Here is a 22,365-nt window from a genome sequence, read left to right on the forward strand (position 1 = left end):
AAGCTTAAATACAACTGCCCAGATGGCTTATCTCACGCCAGACAAGCAAAAACAACTGACTACTTACTTCAAGAAATTGGCAACAAAAACCCACTTATCTGCAAGGAAGATCCTGCAGGCCTTGGGTTTCATGGCATCCTGCATTCTACTAATTCCATATGCCAGACTGCATATGAGGAAACTACAATGGTATCTGAAAAGTGTTTGGACTCAGCATTGCCACAGCCTGGAGACAGTAATTGCACTCATTCCCTGCCTACAACAGGAGTTTCGATGGTGGGCAGAAGCCTGTCACCACAACAAGGGTCTGCCATTCAGTTTACCCACAGCCAGACAGACACTGACAACGGATGCATCAGATTATGCCTGGGGGGCCCATATGGCAGGAAAATGTAGTCAGGGCACATGGCCTGCAAACCAGATGCATCTTCACATCAATCAAAAAGAGATGCTAGCTGTTCAAAATGCCCTGACAGCTTTCAAGGACCTGCTTCATCCAGGACAGCTACTGATGAAGACTGACAACACTACAGTCATGTGGTACATAAACAAGCAGGGAGGTACACATTCCTACCCCCTCTGCAGACAAGCAATGACCTTATGGGACACAGCATTGGCTTTTCAAGTTCACCTGCAAGCACAATTCCTGCCAGGAAAAACAAATACTCTAGCAGGCGAACTAAGCAGAAACCTCATGGATCCCCACGAATGGAAACTGGATCCACAAGTCTTCAGCATGATAATAAGGAAATGGGGATGCCCAGACATAGATCTATTTGCCTCCCCTCACAACTGTCAATTGCAGAGATTTTGCACAAGGATTTACCACAAGCAAGCATGGAAAGTGGACACCCTATCATTCAGCTGGAAAAATCTAACAGTATGTGCCTTTCCCCGCCTCTCCTTCCCAGGGTACTTCTAAAGGTCAGACAAGAGAAGCCAAAAATGATTCTGATTGCACCAGACTGGCCACGCCAACACTGGTACCCAATCCTAAAGAGCTTGTCTCAAGGTCCAGCATGGATATTGCCTCAAACTTCTCACTTGCTGACCCAACAAAGCAATCAGATCCTGCACAGCCAACTCATGACCTTAAATCTGGCAGCATGGCGGATAATGTAGCCATTCAGAACACTCCTCTTTCAAAAGGTGTTATGGATGTTATCTTGGAGGCCAGGAGGCCCAGTACCAGAAAATCTTATGTAGAAAAATGGAAGAGATTCTGTGCTTGGAACCAGGAACAAGGCATTGACACGTCTGTACCAAATATTCCTTAGATTTTACAATACCGAACTGAGATGCTGAACAAAGGCCTTTCTTTCTCATCAATTAAGATTCATGCCTCTGCCATTTCTGCACATTACAATACGGAACCACCTATCTTTTCTCATCCTTTAATAAGGCAGTACCTCAGGGGGGCCAAAAACATTAGGCCTCCAAGAAGAGCACCAATTCCGGCCTGGGACCTCAATTATGTTTTGGAAAAACTCACACTGCCTCCTTTCGAGCCAGCATCAACAGCAGATATAAAATTCTTATCCTGGAAAACAGCTCTGCTTCTAGCCATAACCTCTTCAAGGCGGGTCTCGGAGTTACATGCACTCATGGCTGTGGAACCTTTCATCATTTTTCATCCAGACAGGGTTTCTCTGAGGACAAACCCTACATTTATGCCTAAGGTGGTGTCCAGTGTGGCCCTCAACCAAACCATTCACTTGCCTACCTTTTACCCAAATCCACAGAACAAGGGTGGGAAAATTCTGCATTCTTTGGACATACACAGGCAGTTGCGCTTCTACTTTGACAGAACTAAAGCTTTCAGAAAGACTGAGTAACTTTTAGTGTCATATGCTGCAGGATCACAAGGAAAGGCTGTCTCAAAACAGACTGTTTCTAAATGGATAGGCCATTGCATCCATTTCTGCTATCTTCAACATGGCAAATCAGCGCCACAGGGCATTAGGCCTCATTCCACCAGAGCAGCAGCCACTTCAGCAGCCTTCCTCAGAGGAGTACCAACCAAAGAAATCTTAGAGGCTGCAACTTGGAGTTCAGTGCACACCTTTACAAAACACTACCACTTGCCTCTCTACTCTAAGTACAGAGCAGGCTTCGCCACTGCAGTTCTGCAGGGCCTCATAGCCTCTCCTAATCCTATTTAGCCCAGCCACCTATCCTCAGCTTTGGGATTCTACCAAAGAGTAATGACTGCAACAGTGAAACAAGATGAACATAGTACAGTTGTGTACCTACCATAAATGTAGATGTTTGAGTGTATTCACTGTTGCAGTCCAGGTTACCCACCCACCATCCCCTTTCTCTTTGCTGGGATTTATCTGCACTTCTCTATCCTATACAACCTTTTTGATGTATTTGCTTGTAGATGAAGGAAATGTTATTTTTGTGCATGCATTTCTTATTGGTATATTTTTCAGCCTACCTTTTTGGGGCACCTGACATCTGGGGCAAGAAAAACTGAAGAAAATGGCGTCGGCTGCATTTTTTATACCCCTGGCGCACTGACGTCAGGGAAGAGGCGACAGCAACCGATGCCGGATCTAGACTTTGGAATTCTGGCCGACTGAGGGTAGCCTGCCAGCAGGATAACTCAAGAGTAGTGACTGCAACAGTGAATACACTCATTATGGTAGGTACACAACTGTACTTTCTGCTGCATGAAATATTTTGGAGAATTTCTTCCCGAGCCTTCAGTGAAAACAGGTCATCGCCCAGTCAGACTTTTCTGGTAAACAAATGTCAGTAAACAAAAAATAAAATGAATGTGCAGAAGAATGGGGGATCATTTCGGAAGGAGAAAACTACACTCTTGTGAAAGGAAGTGCTTTACATAGGGTGTAGTTGTCATTGAAGTTGCTTAGCTTTGGTTACAGTGAAATGTATTTTGCTTGCTGTGGGTTGAGGGTATGTTTACTTATTTGGAAAGGACTGGCTTGTTCTGTAATTTCAGTAAATAAACAAGGTATATAATGTACTGTGTAAAGGATGGGTTGGAAAGCATTAAATTCTCATTTGCATGCATTCCTTCCCCTATGTTACATGACTGGCTTGCATTTCTGATGGATACTTGATATGGCAAGGGATTGGAGCTTAGTTGCATCCTCATGGGAGGTTCATTTGGGGCCCAGACAGCATTATACTAACCCCTGTGGGTAAGTATCTGTCAAGATATGTTGGTGAAATCCATCCTGAAGATGACCATGTTACATATGTTGTTTGCATGGGGAAGAGTTTCTCTAGAATTGTCAAGAGCTTTGTTACTGATGAGCATAAATACTTGTTCAGAGATTATTCAACAGAAGCAGTGGTCTTATCCAATCCTCCTGTGTAGAGTCATTGATGGTCTAAGTCCACTGAGTCTTATGACCATTCATGCCATTCCAGTACCCTCCCACTTGTGTCATATTTTTTTAGGAGGGTCATATCAGATAGTCGTGGAGTTGATTTCTAGATATCCATGCAGTCATTTAGGTGATGTTTAAAGAAAAATAATAGTGAGTCGCACTCCTCAACATGCGGGAAAAGTCTATTCCAGAGCTTTGGGGAGTGCTGGCTTTTAATCTGCCCCTGCACTGTGTTTATTTTAAATCTGTTGGTGAAAATATGTAGGTCCCTGCTTCTGGTATTGGGAGAGTTCTTGCACCTGTGGAGATAGAGGACGGCCAGACTAAGTGGGTCTCTAATGACGTGGTTGAGAGTGAGCTCTCCTGTCAAAAGTCCATCAGATACTACATAAAGGGATAAAGCTTCATCCTGTCTTGGTAGCTCAGAGATTTTAGGCATGTGATCATCTTGGCTAGGAACGTTTAGGACCTTTCTAACTGATGCATTTAGTGGGGTACATCCCAAAAGGGACATTGTGCTCAATAAATGGTCTTATCAGTGCTGAGTATAAGCAAGCTTTGACTCCAGGGTTTTGACGTCATCTGTTTGTTCAGGACCGACCCTCTTGGTGGAATTTGGTGACCACCAGGGAGTTAACACGCCACCATATTGCAGTCATCTGCAAACTTGGTCAACCACAAGCCCTTAACATAAGCTTTAACTTCTGAGAAGTAAATGCCAGAAGGAGTGGCCCAAGGACTGAACTCTGAGGTGCAGTGGTAGTGACATGTCTTTTGTAGGAGGTAGAACAGCCCACCTCAACTTCATTGGTTCCATTTATGAGCCAATTTGATATCCATTAAGTTACATATAATGATTGACATTTAGCTGAGAGATTTTATCTATGATACCTGACTGCAGGATGGTGTCAAATGCCTTTGTAAGGTCCACATAGGTTCATAGGTAGGTACTAGGCTATTGGCCCTATGGCCTATATAAGCCTAGCCAAGCGGTACCCTGGCTTTTGCCACCCAAGAAAAATATTTTCCTGTGCCCCTGTCAAGCAAAGCCACAGAAGTGATCCCCGGGGTGAATTTCCTATCTCCCATCCAATCATCAAAATTTTTCTTGAAGAGTGCTAATGAGGAGTTTTTTTTTATATAGATGTGTAATTTATTCCAGAGTATGGGAAGTCTCTGAGACAGGAATCTATCCCTCCAGCATGTTCTGTTTATTGTGGTGACAAGGTTTAGGTCCCTAGAGCATGTAGCTTGGAGGGATTGGGATTTCTTTACGTGGAGCATGTCCAACAGCTCTGGGTTTGACATAGCTTTGTATGTTAGGCAGATATCGCCTCTGAGTACGCGATATGCGGCAAAGTAAAGCTGGAGTTTTTTGAGACTGTATGTGTAGGGCATCTGTTTGAGGCCAGTAATCCTCTTTGTGAGGTATTTCTGTGGCCTTTCCAGTTGTTGTAGATGTCTTGTGAGGGACATACCAAAAGAGGCATTGTACTCTATAATGGGTCTAATGAGTGATGAGTAGAGGGGAACAATGACCTCTTTTTTCCTGGATGAGAAACCTTTTGTGATGAGGTGTGCCACGTAGAAGGATTTCCTGACTACTGTGGCGATGTGATTATCAAAGGAGACTACTGTCCACCTGTGTCCCAAGGTCTCTTATCACACTTTCGGTGTTAAGTAGACTACCACCTATGTGGTAGTTCATGGGTACAGTTTTTGCCAAACGGGATAACAATGCACTTTTTGGCATTGAGCTTGAGGCCATGGCTTTGATACCAGGCATCTGTCTCAGTGAGGCCCTTTTGTAGGATGTCCACATCGTTAGGAGATTTGATTATGGCTCCTAGTTTGCAGTCATCTGGGAACTTTGTTAGCCAAAGACCTTCTGTTAGCCTGTACTTCAGAGAAGTAGATATCAAACAGGAGAGGACCTAGGACTGGTACTCCACTTGTCACTGTTCTGAAGTTGGATTTAGAGTCTACTACTTTCAAAGTGTGGGTTCGGTCAGTGAGCCAATTGGTAACCCATTTTGTGACATAGGGATTTATACCTATAGTGAGTTTTTCTATAATTCCAGAGTGGGGGTTGGTATCGAAAGCTTTTGCGAGATCTAGGTAGGCTGTGTGTACAACCTTACCCTCATCTACAGCTTTGGTAACCGCTTCAAAGAAGTCTATCAGGTTTAGGAGACATGATCTGCCTTTTACAAACCCAAACTGGGTAGGGTCCAGAGTTTGGAGATTACCAATGTCATTGTTTATAAGTTCCATGATGATGCTCTCCACAGCCTTGCAGACCAGGCTCGTCAGGCTAATGGAGCGGTAGTTCCCGGGGTCCGTGATGGCTCCCCCTTTGCGAAGTGGGATAACCATTACTGTGAGCCATTCAGTGGGCACAAAGCCTGAGGTGAGGTTATGATTGAACATGGTACTTAGGTGGGGTGCCAGTTCGTTCTGTAGTTCATGTAGAAAGCAGCCTGGGATGTTGTCAGGACCCATGGGATGCTGTGTTCTTGGCTTTGGAGAGCGTGTTTTTTACCTGTGCAGCCATGATTACAGGTACTTTGCATTCTTCTGGTGTAGAGATGGGCCCTTTAGGGGATGAGAGAGGGGTAAAGTTAGCACTGAACCTGTCTGCCAGGATGTTGGCAGTATCAGTTGGTTCTGTATATTTAGTGCCATTGTGCTGTAACTCAGAGCAGATCTGAGTGTTGCCATTGAGATTCTTGACATAGCTATAGAATGCTTTGTGGTTGTCTCAGTGGCGATTTTGTTTTCGTAACTAGCTTTGAAGGATTTTATGAGGGATCTCAGCTTCTTACTGAGGCTGACCACGGAGTTCCTCCAATTATGGGATTTTACTCTTTTTTGCAACAGTTTCTTCTGTTGTAGAGGTTGTTTATAGCAGGGGACCACCAGATTGGCTTCCTTTTTTTGGAGGATAGCATCTTGGTTCTGTTAGGGATAGCATGATCCATGCACTCGTGTAAGTGCTTATAAAGTGCAGTTGTATAGGATTCAACAGTCGTATCTCTATTGTCTGTCAGCATGGGTGTCATGAAGTTTGCCACTTCTGTCTTAAGAAGAGTGAAGTTGGCTTTGGAGAAATTTTTTACGGTGGTTTCCCTACTGGGGGGTGGGGCTGGGATGTGGATGTGTAGGGTGATTTGCTTGTGGTCGGATCTGACCGAGGAATTGACCTCTGGTGTGGAACACCGATTGCCCATGTTGGTAATGACCAGGTCTAGGATATTGCTACCACTGGTGGGGGGTGTGGATAAGTTGATCCAAGGCATTGGAATTTATGAATTCCAGAAAACGTTGAGCACAAGAGTTGGTACATGAGTAGTTTTCCCAGTTAATAATGGGGTAGTTGAAATCGCCCATTATTAGGGTGTTAGGTTGTACCCTAATATTTTCCTGTACATCAAGAAATGAGGAGTGGGAACCCTGGGGCATGGTGGGGGATCTGTAGCAAGCTACAGTTTGCATTGCGGTCTTGCCCAGAGTTAGTTGCACTTGGATAATCTCAGATGCATTATGCTGAGCAACTAGCCTGGAGGTGTGTATATCCTTAATGAATATGGACACGCCTCCGCCTTTAGTGCTTCGGTCCAAGTTAGGTGGCCGAAAGGTGTGTTATGAATTATAGCCTGGTAATGCAGGGGTGCTCTCTGGAGCCTTGAACCAGGTCTCTCTCACTGCACATATGTCGATGTTCTCCATTTTAAGGAGTGCCTCGAGTGCATGCATTTTGAGGTTTAGACTTCTAGCATTGAGTAGCATTACCCTCAGATTTTGCTTGCTTGTACCTGTTACGGTGGTGAATTTATCATTTGAGTCTTGCCTAAAAAAGGCACTATAGGGGTGGCAAGAGCCTTAGCCAGTATCCGGAATCCCAAGGACGACAGGTGCAGGCCATCTCTGGCAAAGCATCGTGGTTTATTGATCATGTCATCCCAGGCAGACAGATACTGGATCCCCTTAGAATGACACCAGAAGCTTAGCCAATTGTTAAAGTCAATCATTTTGTCCTTGTACTGTGGTATCATTCTGGGTGGCGGCTGGATGCTACTCAGGGCTACAGTCATACCTGCCAGGGCTGCAGAATCAGAAAGCTCCTCCATGTCTCTTTTCATGTAGTCCAGGGAGGTACGTCACATATGTGATGTGCAGTGTTTTGCCTTCGGCCATTGCTTCATTAACTTTTTTAAAGCATTTGACCAAGTTTAGTAGGTAGGACTTGCCCTTGACAAATGTGAACTGGATGGCTAAGGGAATCTGTAGGTTACCTATATCCCTATTTATTATTTCCGTACCCTTATAGATGAGATTAGTCAAGCTTATGGTTCTGTTGAACCCCCACCTTTGTCAAGAGAATTAGTACTGATATCCTCCTTTCATCCAGCATGAAGCCTGGTTTGAGGTTGTATTGAAGAAGTTTTAGGTTGACCAGTATGCAGCGTGCTGTTATTTGGCCCCATAAACAGTGTTCTTGGCCTTGGGTACCATCTTGAGATTTCGTTCTTGGGAGATTTGGTGGAGGGTGGGGACGGTTGTAGGTATGAGTATGTGGTTTAAGAATATTTAAAGGGAGAGAGGCATGAAATTTGAACTAAATCTGTCTGCTGATAAATTGTCTTTGTCCTCTGGGTCCTAATATATTATGTTGTGTACTATTAGTTGTGCAAAGTGCTGGGCATTGTTTTTTCAGATTTTTAACGTAGTCAACAAAGGCTTTGTGGTTATTCTTTACCTTGTATTTGGCTTTGGTTGATTTGATAAGGGTCAGAAGGTCCTTATTTAATTTAGTAAGAGCGTTTTTGGCATCTTGATATTTATATTTTATTTTTGCATGCAATAAGATCTGATGTCATTCTCCACGTAATCCTTGACTGTGGGCTTGGTTCCAAGCCTCAAGACCGACTCTGCTGTTTTTCCAGCTCGCGCCTCCCAAAACCCTCAAGCTAGGCTCTACCAATAATGCTCCTTAATAAATTACCTCAGATCTCGTTTGCTGCGTTGTACTGTCAGATGCGTCTAACCTATGTCTCGAGCTTTGGCATTATAATATTGTAAATTTCTAATCTTTTTGTTTTTATCTCCTTTTTTCCTATAAATCTTCTATATTTGCTATGTTCTCTATAGTTTCTACCCTCTCCTCTATTATTGCAGTGTGTGTGGGCTTGCTTTCTCCCTTATCTTCCTTTCTCCTGTTAGGTAGTTTAACGTACCAGTGTTGGTACTTCCTTTTTCTGCTTCCATTTTTACCATTGTTGTAATTTTTTCCCCTTTTCTGTCCTTTTTCAAAAAAAAAAAGACTTTCTTTACCTGTTTCTCTTTCCTCTGCATGTGTTAGAGTGCGTTAGGCCTGTATTTTGTTACCATGGGTGATGAATCTACTACGGGCACCTCTGAGTTTGAGGTGCCAAAAATGCGGGAGAATAATGCCCAACTCAGATGGACACATTTTCTGAGTATATTGTATAGGTGCTGTCCATCTCCAGGAGGATTGTGCTGTTTGCCATGGTTTCCCCACAAGAACCTTGACTGAGCGCAGAAACAAACTTATTTAAAAGAGACTTCTGAAGAGTGATTTTGAAGAGGCAATATGTGGTCCTAAGACTGAAGCCAGCTCTTCCTCTTCTTCGTCTTCATCATCCGAAACAAAAAAAAAGACTGCATTCAGCTCTTACAAGTTCCTCAGAACTGCCTGCTAAATTTACCAAACCACCTATGGCATCGACTGCATCTTCGGCACTGCTAGGTGAAGATGACTCGACTTCAAGACAAACTTTGGTGCAGACATCTGGAGCTTCGGTACCAGCTGTGAATCATCGGTACCTAAACAGCCTTGTCCTATTTCCTTACAAAGGACCTCTTATTCTTCATCAGTGGACCCGTTTTCTGACTGCCCACCAAGTCCCTTTTTGAGACTGAGACCACCTAGGTCCCCATCAGCCTCTTTTATTCAGTCTAAGAGCCTTTCCGAGTCAGATATTATGAGACTGGTCAACCAGCTCCTGATGGCAAAGGGGTTGCCTCCTTCCTTGGTTCCAAGCTAACTTGGCTCCAGAGCCAGTCCTTCCTCAATGCCCATTCAGAGTCCTACTCCGACTGCAGCCGAGATTTTGAAGCCCCTGGTACCAACTTTCCCAGCTCCAACTACCTCAGTGCTGGTTAGCGCTACTTCTCTGACACCAATGATTGCCTTGAGCTCTTCCAGTTTGTCTGAACCGAAGACCTTGTGGGGCGAGGCTTCATTGCTGGTTCCAAGGGACAGGGCTCGACTCAGATACTTTCTGCCCCTTGACCTTGGCTTGTACCTTGGAGAGGTGGCTTCCTCTGTGTGGGGTAGGACCACGGTTCCAAAAGAGTGTATTTCAGTTCTAGGCTCCCATCCCTCTACTGGGGGGGGGGGCTGCCTTTCGGGCCATGGAGAAGGCTTTCTCCCTTGTGGACTCAGTCTGTGCCATCCCTGCCGGGCCAAGCATCTTGTACATCCCCTTGACCAGTGCTTCCTCCAGGCTTATCCCTGGGACAGAGGGCACAGAAGCCTCAGGAATGAGCCACCATGGTGAGTTCTTCTTCGGATACCTTTCTGGAACATCCTACCGAAGAGGTACCTTCAAAGAAAAAGTGCAAGAAGAAGCACTTGGACTCCCCAGAAGACTCTTTCACAGAAGATACTGATTTCGATGAAGGGGAAGGTTCCCCTAGGTTTCTCCCTAATGATGATTTCTTCAGGGACATCCTAGAAATCCTGAAACGGAGGGGTGGCTGGATTTCCCTTCAACTTTCCTCAGAGGAATCTCTATATCTGGAGACTTTTCGTGCCCAGCCCACTACCTCTCTGATCTCTCCACCTGCTGACAATCATATTAAACTGATCGCTCAGTGGGTTTGGAAGATTCCTGACGCCATTAAACCGATCCTTAAGAGACCTGACCAGATTTCTGTCTGCCCCTAAGGATGAGCAACATTGGGCCAGGGGTATTCCTGGAGACGCCATGGTGATAGCGGCAGCCAGCAAAAAGGAACTTGCAAAAGAAAGTCCTATGATCCATCCTCCTAACAAAGGAGTCTAGGACTATGGATAGGTTTGGGAAGTACATATATACTTCATCGATCTTGCTCTCAGGTCCTTGAATTATATCACACTTCACTAGGTTGCAGAGACATCTGATCAAAGAGCTTTCAGACACACTCTCATAGGTGCAGTAGCTGAAGGGATCCAAGATAAGCTTACCTGTCAGCTCACCACCCTTGAATCAATTTTCGATTTGTCCATGAGGCTAACTGCTCATGTCGCTGAAGGGATGACAAGAGCAGCAGGTTCAGCCGTATGCATCAGGAGACTCACCTGGATGCATTTGTGTGACTTTGCAGAGCCATTTAAATCTTCATTCTTCAATGCACCGTTTGACGGATCATCCCTGTTTGGACCCAAGGTTAAAGGCACACTAGCCAGATGTGAGAAAGATGGGAAGGCTCTTTCTGCTGTGGGCGTACGCTTCTCCACTCCTCAGTGGCCATACGCTAGGAACCAGAGAAGTGGGAGGCTATGGTTCAAAAAGATCCAAGGGCCTTTCCAAGACTCGCATGGCAAGGACTTCTCCTGGGGCAAAGGGGGGAGTAATAATGGGAGACGCCATCCAAGAGGCAGAAGTGTCCCACAGAACTAGAGGTCCAGAGATTCCTTCTCGGGTAACTCCTACCAGCACTCCTGAACTGAGGCCCAATTGCCTTCCTCTGGAGGCAGTCGGGGAACGATTATCCCTGCACCAATCTGCCTGGCTACAGATGACAATGGACAAATGGGTGCGGGAGATAATTTCCAGAGGCTACATCATTCCTTTTTCAATAAATCCAAAAACACAAAAAAGACTCCCAGACGGTTCCACCCAGTCACAGGGAAGCAGCAGTCTTAGAAATCAAAAAAATTGCTCAACAAAAGTCATCCAGTCAGTCCCACCAGACCAGAGAGAATCTGAAGTCTACTCAAGGTTCTTTAGTGCCCAAAAAACAGGGGACTTGAAACCCATTTTGGATCTCAGCCAGTTGAACAAATCAGTTCAATAAACCAAATTCTGGATGGTCTCGGTACAGTCAGTACTACCATTTTTGGAAAAAACGACTGGATGTGCTCCATAGATCTTCAGGATGTGTATTACCACTTAAAAATGGACAAGCGCTTCAGAAGATTCTTGTACTTCCAACTGGGAGACGGTCACTGTCAGTTCAGGGCACTGCCCTTTGGCCTCAGCATGGCCCCCCAGGGTGTTCAACAAATGCATGGCAGTGATAGCAGCACATCTCAGACTGCTAGGGTTCTGAGTATTTTCATGTCTTTATGACTGGCTCCTTATTGTTTCCACCAGGCATCATCTTGTAAATGCAAGAGATTATACCCTTCATCTTTGCACCACCTTAAGAATCACAGTAAGTTATGAAAAATCCCATTTAGAACCCACACAACAGCTGGAATTCATTGGAGTTGTACTAGACACAGTCACAGTCACAGGATTTACATCACTCCCATTAGAGAGGCTCCAGAGGATTAGATCACAAGTAAACCACATCATTCAGAACAGAACTGTTCCAGCAAGACTCATCTTGCGGGCTCTATGGTCAGTGGCAGTCTGTATTACCCTAGTTCCCATGCCAGATAACACATGCAGATTCTTCAGTGGCTTCTGGCTTCCGAATGGTCATTATTATACCAACCGATGTCTCATCAGATTTTGATCACCAATCGTTGGTGGCTCATTTCCCATGAAATCTTGTTGGGCTATCCCTTTGTCCTACCTCAGCCCCAAGCCATAGTGACCACGGATGCTTCCCAGATAGGGTGGAGGTGGGGGGCATTATCTGGGAAGGACAGTCCAAGACACTTGGTCCCAGATGGAGGCTAATTTGCATATTGGTGTTCTAGAGGTGAAGGCGGTGCTCTTAGTGTTGCTAGCATTTCAAGATACCCTCCCCTTTGGAACAGTGGCAGTACAGACAGACAACTTGTCAGTAGTCTGGTACATCAGCAAACAAGGGGAAACCAAGTCTTGCCTGCTTTGTTGAGAAGCCCTCAGAGTATGGCAATGGGTGATTTCTTCTAACTGCTTTCTAATGGCAATGCACATTCTGGGGGGCTCCAGCATAATTGTGGACAAGTTGAGCAGAGCTATCCTAATGCCTTACGAGTGGTCTCTCAATCCAGTATTGGTGGAAAAGATATTCCGCCACTGAGGTCAACCTTGCTGCGATCTATTCACATCCCCTCTGAATAACAAGTGCAACAGTTATTGTGTTAACCTCCCCCTCCAGGGGGTCCAGAGACGCTCTTCTCCATGATTAACCCCCCCCCAGTTTTCTGTATGCTTTTCCCCTGACGACTCTGATATGTCAGTTTTGTAAAGAAAACCAAGAGGTCGAAGAACAAAATAATCCTCATTGTTCTGTTCTGGCCTTGACGAATTTGGTTTCCCTTCCTTTGGCCTAACCTACTTTGGAAACCTTGGATTCTAGACCCAGCTCCAGACCTGTTTGCTCACCCAGAAGGAATGGTTCACCCGAATCTCAAACTCACTGCGTGGCTTCTCCAGTTCCCATGATCGCCAGGCATTTCTCTCTTACTTCCCCGGTCCGACAAATCATTTTGGCCAGCATCAAACCTTCAGCTAGGAGGCTGTACCATAAATGGATAAAATTTGCTAGATGGTCACTTGACAATATCTACAGGTGTTGTGTGGGGATCGATATTAAAGTTTTAGATTTTCTAGCCTTTATCGGTCTGGCTCCTCCGCCTCTACCATTCAAGTGCATCCCACTGTGATATCTAATTTCCATATTGGTTTTGATGGTTCTTCACTTATGTCTCATAAACTTTGTAAGGCCTTTTTGAAAGGAACCTTAATGCTAAGACCTCCGTTTAAAGAACCCATTGTTCATGGGATTTACCCTTGGTCCTACAGTCTCTCACTTTGTCCCCTTTTGAACTTTCGGCAACTTGTGATTTGAAATTTTGTACCTGGAAAACTTTGTTTTTGATTGCTATCACTTCAGCCAAAAAAATATTGGAAATTCAAGCCTTGTCCTGTAGGTCTCCCTGTTTAATATTTCATAAGGACAGGGTCTCCCTCAGGAGGAATCCATCTTTTCTGCCGAAGGTTGTCTCAGAATCAAATATCAATCAAACCTTGCATCTACCAGTCTTTTTCCCTAATTTCTCTAATAAGGGAGAGTATTGTTAGCACTTATTGGATGTCCACAGGCAATTATATTTTTCCCTTCCCAGAACAAAGGACATCAGAAAATACAACCAACTGTTCATTGCCTTTTCCTCACTTTCCTTGGGTAACCCAGTTTCTAATGTTACATTAGCTGAATGGCTTCGGGATTGTATCACCTTTATTTATCACTCAAAGTGGCTTCACCCACCATGTCCTGTAAAAGCCCATTCAACTAGTGCTGTAGCAGCTTCCGCAGTTTTTCATGCTAGAGCTTCTTTAGATGACATTTGTGCAGCAGCTGTATGGGCATCTCCTCATACTTTTACTCATTACAAACTGGACCAGGCCTCTAGGGGACCTGCATCATTCGATTTGATGGTGCTCAGGAATATTCTTTCATGAGGCTTCCCAAGATTCAGGTAGCTAGGGACTCTGTCCCACAGTCGAGGATTACGTGAAGATTGACAACATCAGATAAAGAAGTTATGTCTTACCATAACATTCTATCTGTGTTGTTGTTCTTCACTAATCTTTGACATTTGCCCCCTCCTTCAACCTGCCTAAGACTCTTAGTAGACTGAATATTCCCAAATGCTGGCTTCATAATAGGGATACAGATATGGTCTCTTATTTATTACTTGTCTGTCACTATTGTAGGCAACCTCGATTTGAGGTAATTTAGTAAGGAGCATTATGAGTAGAGTCTAGCTCGAGAGTTTTGGGAGGCGCACGCTAGAAAAACGGCAGAGTCGGTTCCAAGGCTCGGAACCGAGCCCACAGTCAAGTATTAGTGAAGATTGACAACACAGACGGAACATTATGGTAAGACATAATTTCTTTTTTTTCTTTATTATAGAACCTGTTTGTATTGAGGCTCCATCATGGGGGGTTATTTTTGAATTTGATGTTTTTATTTCTGAGGAGAACAGGTGCAGCTATTTACATGTGCATAGAATTTGGCAATTAGGGACTCCACATAAGAAGTAGGATCATCACTTTGGAAGGGGCTTCTAAATTTAGCCAGGTCATCACTAAGTTTTAGTAGATCAGCATTCACATAATCCCTGAATACCAAGGTATTGGAAGATGCTTTAGTCTTATGGTGATTGTGATGACCTGTGGTCTGATTTGACAAGGGAGGAAGTTGTAATTGGTGGAGAGCAAAGCTGCTCCATGATGGTAAGGACCTAGTCCAGAATTTTATTGACCCTGCTTGTGGTGCGAACTGTCTAGTCAGAGTTTGTATTGATGAAGTCCTGAAATCTCTGGGCATAGAGGTTTGAAGATGTACAAGTCTCCCAGTTTATGGAGTCATTGGTTTAAGTCTCCTAGTAGAATGATGTTTGTTTATTCCTTAGGAACTCTATACTAGTTAGATAGGAGGTAGGGACCGAGGGGGGACATTGAGGGTGTCCTATGGTTAGCTGTGGAGTTTTGTTAATGGTAAGTTGGATGCAGAGGAGTTCCAGGTCATTACCTTGTCTAAAGAGTTTAGAGGGGAAGTGTTTTTTTTTTTAAGACTGTGGAGATGATGCTGCCTTTTTTGCCTTAGTTGTGAGTCTGAATGTGCCTTAGGCATTTAAACCCTGCAGTGATGGAGTGCTTTCAGTGGTCTTGAACCTGGTTTCTGTGATGATGCTTATTTCATTGTTTTCCAGGATTGGGATTGCTTGTAGGGAGTCAAGTGTTTTAAGGCTGCTAGTTTTGAGCAGCAATGCCGTAATGTTATCGGTATTCTGTTTAGTTATGTTGTAAGCTTTAGAAGATTGACATTACCTAAAAATGGCCCTTTGGGGGATATACAAGAATTTAGTTAATATACAAAAGCCTGGGGGGTGCAGGCCTTCCTCCACAAACCATTTGGGACCGTCTACCATCTATTCCCAGGATAATATTGCTAGTAACCCCCTTTGAATTGCACCAGATGCTAAGCTAGTTCTTAAAATCATTAATATTTTGTTTGTATTGTAGCATCATTCTTAGTGATGGTAGAATGTGCTCAAGGCTAGGTTCATACCACCTTCAGACACATATTCCGAGGACTCCATGTCTGTCTTCATCTAGTCAGGGGTGTGTACATTTCAGGTCATTTATACTCGTGTGTACTTTGACTTTATTATGTGTACTTGTGGTGGAAAGACTTGAGTGCTTGCATGATGTGACAAATCCTGGCAACTGACCCTCTCTGCACAGCCTGGTGAGCAGTGCATTGGTATTTCTCACTTATGGATTTAACTATGACTAAGATATTGGATTGTGTGGTGGTTTGCCTCATGGGCTTATGAACTGAGCAACTGTGAATCTTAATAGCATGTCTCATGGTGGGTACTACTTGTGTTGTGGGTTTGTGAGGTTGTTGAAGGTACATTTAGGAGGTCTTCGTGGTTTACATAGGTTAATTTTAAGCGCCTCAGTATGGGTAGATCTGTGTGTTTGGTCTGAGCTGTGTGTGCTTTACATGGTTTGTCTGGTACTGAAAACTTGCTTGCTATTTGTCTTGCTGCTTTTAATTATATTACAATATGGTCGTTAACATTTTTTGATTTTTGCCATGAATTCATCTGTTTTCATGCTCTCTCATAATTATTACATATCGTAAATTTAGATAAATGTGAAAGGATCAGGTTAGTGAGCTGTGCTTTGTTTTTCAACAGAGCTTTAAAATTGTTGTATTAGGAAAGTGTGCTGGAAAAGCCCACTTTAGGAGAAAATGTGTGTGCATCAGTCCTTTAAGGATCACTGTGCTTTTTAACGTCTTTGCCAGAGGGGTGGGCAACTGTTTTAGTAGTTTTACCATATTCTTTTTATGTCTTTGCATGTGTCATGTTTTCTTTAGAGGATTGCTGTGCTTTTGATTGCGAGGATGAATTGTAGAAATATTATCATGCTTACACATGGTCACTGATTTCATAATTAATATTTTCCATGGTGTAATGAATATCTTTATTTTGTTTTCTGTGCTTTCCCTAGATTGAAAAGAAACTTAGATCACTGGAGAGATGTCAGTCCTTTGAAGAGATCCAGCGCTTGCATGAAGCAGGAGACTATGAAGCAGTGGTGAAGTTGTTACGTTCGACCTTAAGCTTTGGAGGTTATAGCAGAGTAAAACATCTGGAATTTGTTACTTCAATACCAGAACGTCCTGCACAGCTGCTGCTTCTACAGGTTTGGCCAAGTGTGCATGGTCCCATGTTTAAATTTGTTGTCATTCTGCTTGCCTTCACAGAGGTCCTAAACAATTTACTGTTTCAGGTTAAAATATTTTTAATTTATAAACTGAAATAATTTCTAGGTTAAGCCTGTTGACAGTGTGGTGATTATCTATGGAGCCCTGGTAGTCTTTGGTTTCTGTGTGTGTGGTTTTGCTCTTCCTTATAGGGATTATGCCCTCATTTGCTCATATTCTGTCTGCAAGCTGCAAATGGCTGTGTTGTGCTCTTAACTCAGGGACACACAAAGTTACAGCATATAAGCACAGATCCGTTCTTGCATTCTTTGTGGATGGAAGTGAAGAAGAAAAAAGACTGATGCCTGTGCTGAGTGATGTAAGCTGTTGCTAAAGACATTAGGTACTGTGTCATTAAGAGTACATCATTCATTCAGTTCCCTTTGTGTACTCTGGCTCTGTGTGCTGTGTCATTGTTAAGAGTGCATCATTCATGTAGTTCCCTTTGTGTACTCTGGCTCTGTGTACTGTCATTGTTAGGAATACATCATTCATGTAGTTCCCTTTGTGTACTCTGGCTCTGTGTACTGTATCATTGTTAAGAGTACATTGTTCATGTAGTTCCGTTTGTGTACTCCTGACTCTGTTGTAAAACATGTCTTCATTCAGTAATAGGTGTCTCACTGTGTATTTTAGTGTTTTTTTGTGAGTGGACCAGCGTGACGTTTCCCCTTTTTTGTGTAGTGTTTGCAAGCCATCCAAAGTGATTTGCATCCATGATGTGTTTTTTGCCCTGCTGCTGAAATATAAGCTCATCCTCTTGTTTTATGCAGAGGACTTTTCTCTCTTTTTTATGTAACTGAACTTCATTCCTAGCCTGATCGTTATGCTGATCTCTTTTTATGTAACTGAACTTCATTCCTAGCCTGATCGTTATGCTGATATCTCTTTTTATGTAACTGAACTTCATTCCTAGCCTGATCGTTATGCTGATCTCTTTTTATGTAACTGAACTTCATTCCTAGCCTGATCGTTATGCTGATCTCTCTTTTTATGTAACTGAACTTCATTCCTAGCCTGATTGTTATGCTGATCTCTCTTTTTATGTAACTGAACTTCATTCCTAGCCTGATTGTTATGCTGATATCTCTTTTTATGTAACTGAACTTCATTCCTAGCCTGATTGTTATGCTGATATCTCTTTTTATGTAACTGAACTTCATTCCTAGCCTGATTGTTATGCTGATATCTCTTTTTATGTAACTGAACTTCATTCCTAGCCTGATCGTTATGCTGATCTCTTTTTATGTAACTGAACTTCATTCCTAACCTGATCGTTATGCTGATATCTCTTTTTATGTAACTGAACTTCATTCCTAGCCTGATCGTTATGCAGATATCTCTTTTTATGTAACTGAACTTCATTCCTAGCCTGATCGTTATGCAGATATCTCTTTTTATGTAACTGAACTTCATTCCTAGCCTGATCGTTATGCTGATATCTCTTTTTATGTAACTGAACTTCATTCCTAGCCTGATCATTATGCTGATCTCTTTTTATGTAACTGAACTTCATTCCTAGCCTGATCGTTATGCTGATATCTCTTTTTTATGTAACTGAACTTGATTCCTAGCCTGATCGTTATGCTGATATCTCTTTTTCACAAGTATGGCATGCTCTTTAGGATGCATATAGAGGGCTTTTCTCTGTGTGTGTCAGTTCCACCCTTGGCCTTATCTTAAACCTGAAGTCTTCCAATTCCCTACTTGAGTCAGTTTACTCCTTTGATCACCATGAGATCCCCACTACATAACCCAGTGGAATAATGTCTTCCTCCACAGAGGAGAAGTGAGGAGACTTGTTTATATGTGGAAGACTGGACAGGAGCATGGATTTAGCAGCCTTCTTAACTATTGTTACATGAGGGTTGGTTGGTGTAATGGTTAAAGTGTTTACCTCGTAGACACAAGGTACAAAGTTTGTTTTTCACTTTTGAAATTAAAATTGTCTAGGTTCAAAATGTCCTGCAAGGCAGCTAGCCTAGTACTTACAATGAACCTATGAGCAGTTGGTGGGTATGGGTAGTCCTCAGTGGCTTCTGGTGTCTCCAGTTGGCTCTCTCCCATCAGTGTGGATTTTTCTGATGTGGAAAACATGAGCGTCACATTGGATGGCTGTTGCTGCTGTGAGAATAACTAGGAAAGGACCCTTTCATCTGGATTGAAGCGAATGTTGTCATGTAAATGATCTGATACAGACCAAATTACCATGCTTGATGTCATAGCTAGAGAGAGGGAAAGGTCAGGTTGCTGTTGAGCTGATGCTGTTTGGGAGTGGATTTGCTGCACAACAGAAATAAGTTCTTATAGTATAGAAAAATCGTTTTATCGATATTTTGTAACTCCAAGGTGTGAGGCAGTGGTGTAGCCAGTAACCTTCTAGGGCATACTTTGAGAAATTCTTGAAGGGAATGTTTTCTAGAAGTGCTAACTGCATTACAAATATTTAAACAGTTCTTAAAGTGATGCACCTTAGCCATTTTCTGCCTTTCTCTTCACACATATTGACTATTCGAGTTTTAGTAATTTAATTTAATCTTGATGCAGAAATTTCTTATTCAATTTTTTTAAACACTAGTGAAATGGGTGCCTCTATCTGACTGGATGCAACATTCAACATCCAACCCTACAATTAATATATTTTGGCTATAATAATAGTATCATTTTACATGCTTTGCTAGGCTTTTATCCACTCAAAGTATTTCTATGATTAGTAAGAAATAAAAAGTTTGACATTGAGGCAGCACATAGAAATCACTTTGGATATAACTAAAGAGTTCCCATGATTTATGTAAGTTTGTCTTTGAAACATTATATTGAATGCATACCTGTCATGTATTAACCATACGCTGGATAACATTGGAAATGTAAGGGGGCATATCATTTAGTGTGGCAAACTGGTGCATAAGGATAATTTCTCTCTCTCTTTTTTCCCACTGGAGGTAGGGAAAATGATGCACCCAAACCAGTTGTGGTAAAGATGACTGTGGTGCTAGAATCCCTCCATCTGGATGGTGCTGTAATAAGTCCGGTAAATGACGGCAGCAATCACATGGCCACCTTAGTTTTTCAGAGTCACTAGTCTGTTCCTGAAAAGGCAACACGTCTTGTAATGATATAGGAGCATTTTTGGTTTGAAATGGCAGCAAAATGAAACATGCAGTCTGTTTAGCCACCATATCTGCAAGGGAATTTTTTTTGTAAATCTAACAGTCAACAGTCTTGTGGGTGGTACATTTAATCACAGCTGTTTGTTTTTGTAATAAGAGTGCATCTAACAATTGAATGAAAAATGCATTTTTTATGACAGAATTGATGATGTCAAACATCCTCTTACCCTCTGTAGTGTCCCAAATTCATGAATTACCACATAAGCATAACACGAGTCTGTGAAAATATTAACCATTTTATCCTTTGTTAGTTTTTTAAGCTTCAGTGATAGCTCAGGTCTGCTACTTGAGGGGACACATTTCCATTTAATTGTTCTGTAAGCAGAATTTAATCTGTAGTGCCAAGAGAACATGTTGCAGTGAGTGAGCTGCCTTCTGTGAATGCAGGGTCGTTTACAAACAGGATAAGTTCTGGATGTCTGTCAGGTCAGATCTAGGAGGAGGAAGAACATGGTTAAAAAAGTACACAGTCATAAAGCATGTTCTCAGCCCTGTTAGAATTAAAGATGCAGGATTCAAAGCTGGACACCTAATAATTTTTAGGAAGGGGCTATTTCATAGTGAAAGTTCATATTAGAAAGTTGAGATGCCAAGTTGTCTTTATAGTGACAAGGCATCTACAGAATGTGGAAACTGCAGCAAAGATTTTGTGTCCAAGTGTAAGTGAGGATGGCATACCCAGTATCCTGGCAGCAGCTGCCATCCCCCTGAAGCAGTGTAGGTCCACTTCTACAGGACTTAAGTTAGTACTAAAATATCTTACAGGTCTAAAACCATTATTTCTTTACTGTGTTAATAAGCCTAATACTATGTTATGCTTACACCAGAACAAAAAAAAAAAATACTTTGAATAACTGGGTTAGCCAAGGACAGGAGGGATAAGGGGGGTTTCTGACGAATGAATGCATTCTCATGTTTTTCTTGCTGATAGTAGTGGTTCTAAAATGTCTTTTTTCTTTTTTAAGAGTTTTTAAAATGGCTTAACTACCTCTGAAAAATTAGAAATCCATTGTCTACAATAACCTGATAATCTAAGGAAAACATGGAGTTGCTTCAAGGTTATAATGCATGGCACAGAGTAAATAGCAGAAAAATGTGAAGGAAGAATGTTATGTGCTTCTGCAAAAATGAGAAGATGTCCTAGGTATAGAGCCTGTGGCTTACTCTTGTAAGTAAAAACAAACAGATGCCGACTTTCAGGGTGAATTAGAATAGAGAAAAGACAGAAGAAATGTAGTAGAGGGGAATTGAACTGTGAATTTTAGCTGGGTTAAGAAGGAATAGTTATTGAATTTACAGCTCTAAGGTTTTAAACAAACTGATAGTTATCCTGGTTTCTTACATGGACTTTTAGTTGGAACTGGTGCTGAAATCATATGTTCATCTCTCTTCTCATCTGAGAGGGGATGCTGAGTAATCCATCTATTGCAGAGACTCAGGGTTTACAATTACTTTTGTAGGTTTTGCATCTTTAATGTAACCTACCTTTTTATTATGGCAAGTCCACAGCTGTTTGTTTGATGGAATAAAGAAACGAGTCGCCATTGAATTTGTCATGAGGCAAACAGTGTCTTTATCTATATTTGGACTTGGAGTGCCCAAATCCAGAGGATAGTGGTTTGTCTGAAATGTCCAAAGGGATCCCATCAGAGGTACTGTAGTTTGCACAGTTAATTTACACAGAATATCTCTGCCAAATAGGCTGAGGGGTGCTGAAGTTTTATAATTAAAGCATTTTTCCTTGCAGGGGCCTCACCTGAATAGGCACAGATGTGCTTTTTTTTTTTTTTTTAACTAATTTAATAGAATTCCTCACTCAAAAAAAATGTTTAGAAAGTGGGACGGTTGTTGTATCGGATGATGCTACAATGTAGCTTTTGTGTCAGAGAGAGAGAGAGAAAGAATGCTTACATTTTGCACTGTGGGTATTGCTTTTGTTTTGAATTTTTTAGGGGAAGTATTACTAATACAAATAATGTTTTATTTCTTTTTGAACTCGTGCGTAGGAACATGCTGGACCCTTGCCTTACTTCTATAGTTAATGTTAACTAAGGTTTATATGGTATTAGTTTGTGTATGGATATTCGTATTTTATTATTTACACCTTATTCACTGTCTAGTGTAATTATAGATTTCCTGTTTGTTAAATTTAAGTGATAGCTCAGTAGCACTTAGTGCTGTTATCTGTATTTTTTTTTAAAATGTGTTTTATAACGTTTACAGAGGTTTTAGTTTAAATGTGATAAATACAGATTCAGATTTATTCTGCAGGTATACTCTTCCTAGAAAGAAAACAGCAAGTGCCCAGAAGTCATTTTTTTCCCATTATTGTTTGATTTACTCAAATTGCAAGTGTTATTAAAAGACTCAGTTGGCTA

The 22,365-nt window shown here is 42.3% G+C and overlaps 1 protein-coding gene across 4 annotated transcripts in view; it reads left to right on the plus strand.

Annotated features, from left to right (window-relative positions):
• The window catches only part of CABIN1 (calcineurin binding protein 1), a 4,301,447-nt gene that overhangs the window by 1,435,020 nt on the left and 2,844,062 nt on the right, over window positions 1-22,365 (plus strand). For all 4 annotated transcript variants that reach the window (XM_044068841.1, XM_044068840.1, XM_044068839.1 and 1 more), the window contains one exon: window positions 16,562-16,756. In XM_044068841.1, coding sequence (XP_043924776.1) covers window positions 16,562-16,756 — 195 coding nt within the window. The remainder of the gene's footprint in view (window positions 1-16,561; window positions 16,757-22,365) is intronic.

The sequence above is a fragment of the Protopterus annectens genome, chromosome 4.part0 (genome assembly GCF_019279795.1).
Source record: "Protopterus annectens isolate FY-2018-M chromosome 4.part0, PAN1.0, whole genome shotgun sequence".
Classification (NCBI taxonomy): Eukaryota; Metazoa; Chordata; order Ceratodontiformes; family Protopteridae; genus Protopterus; species Protopterus annectens.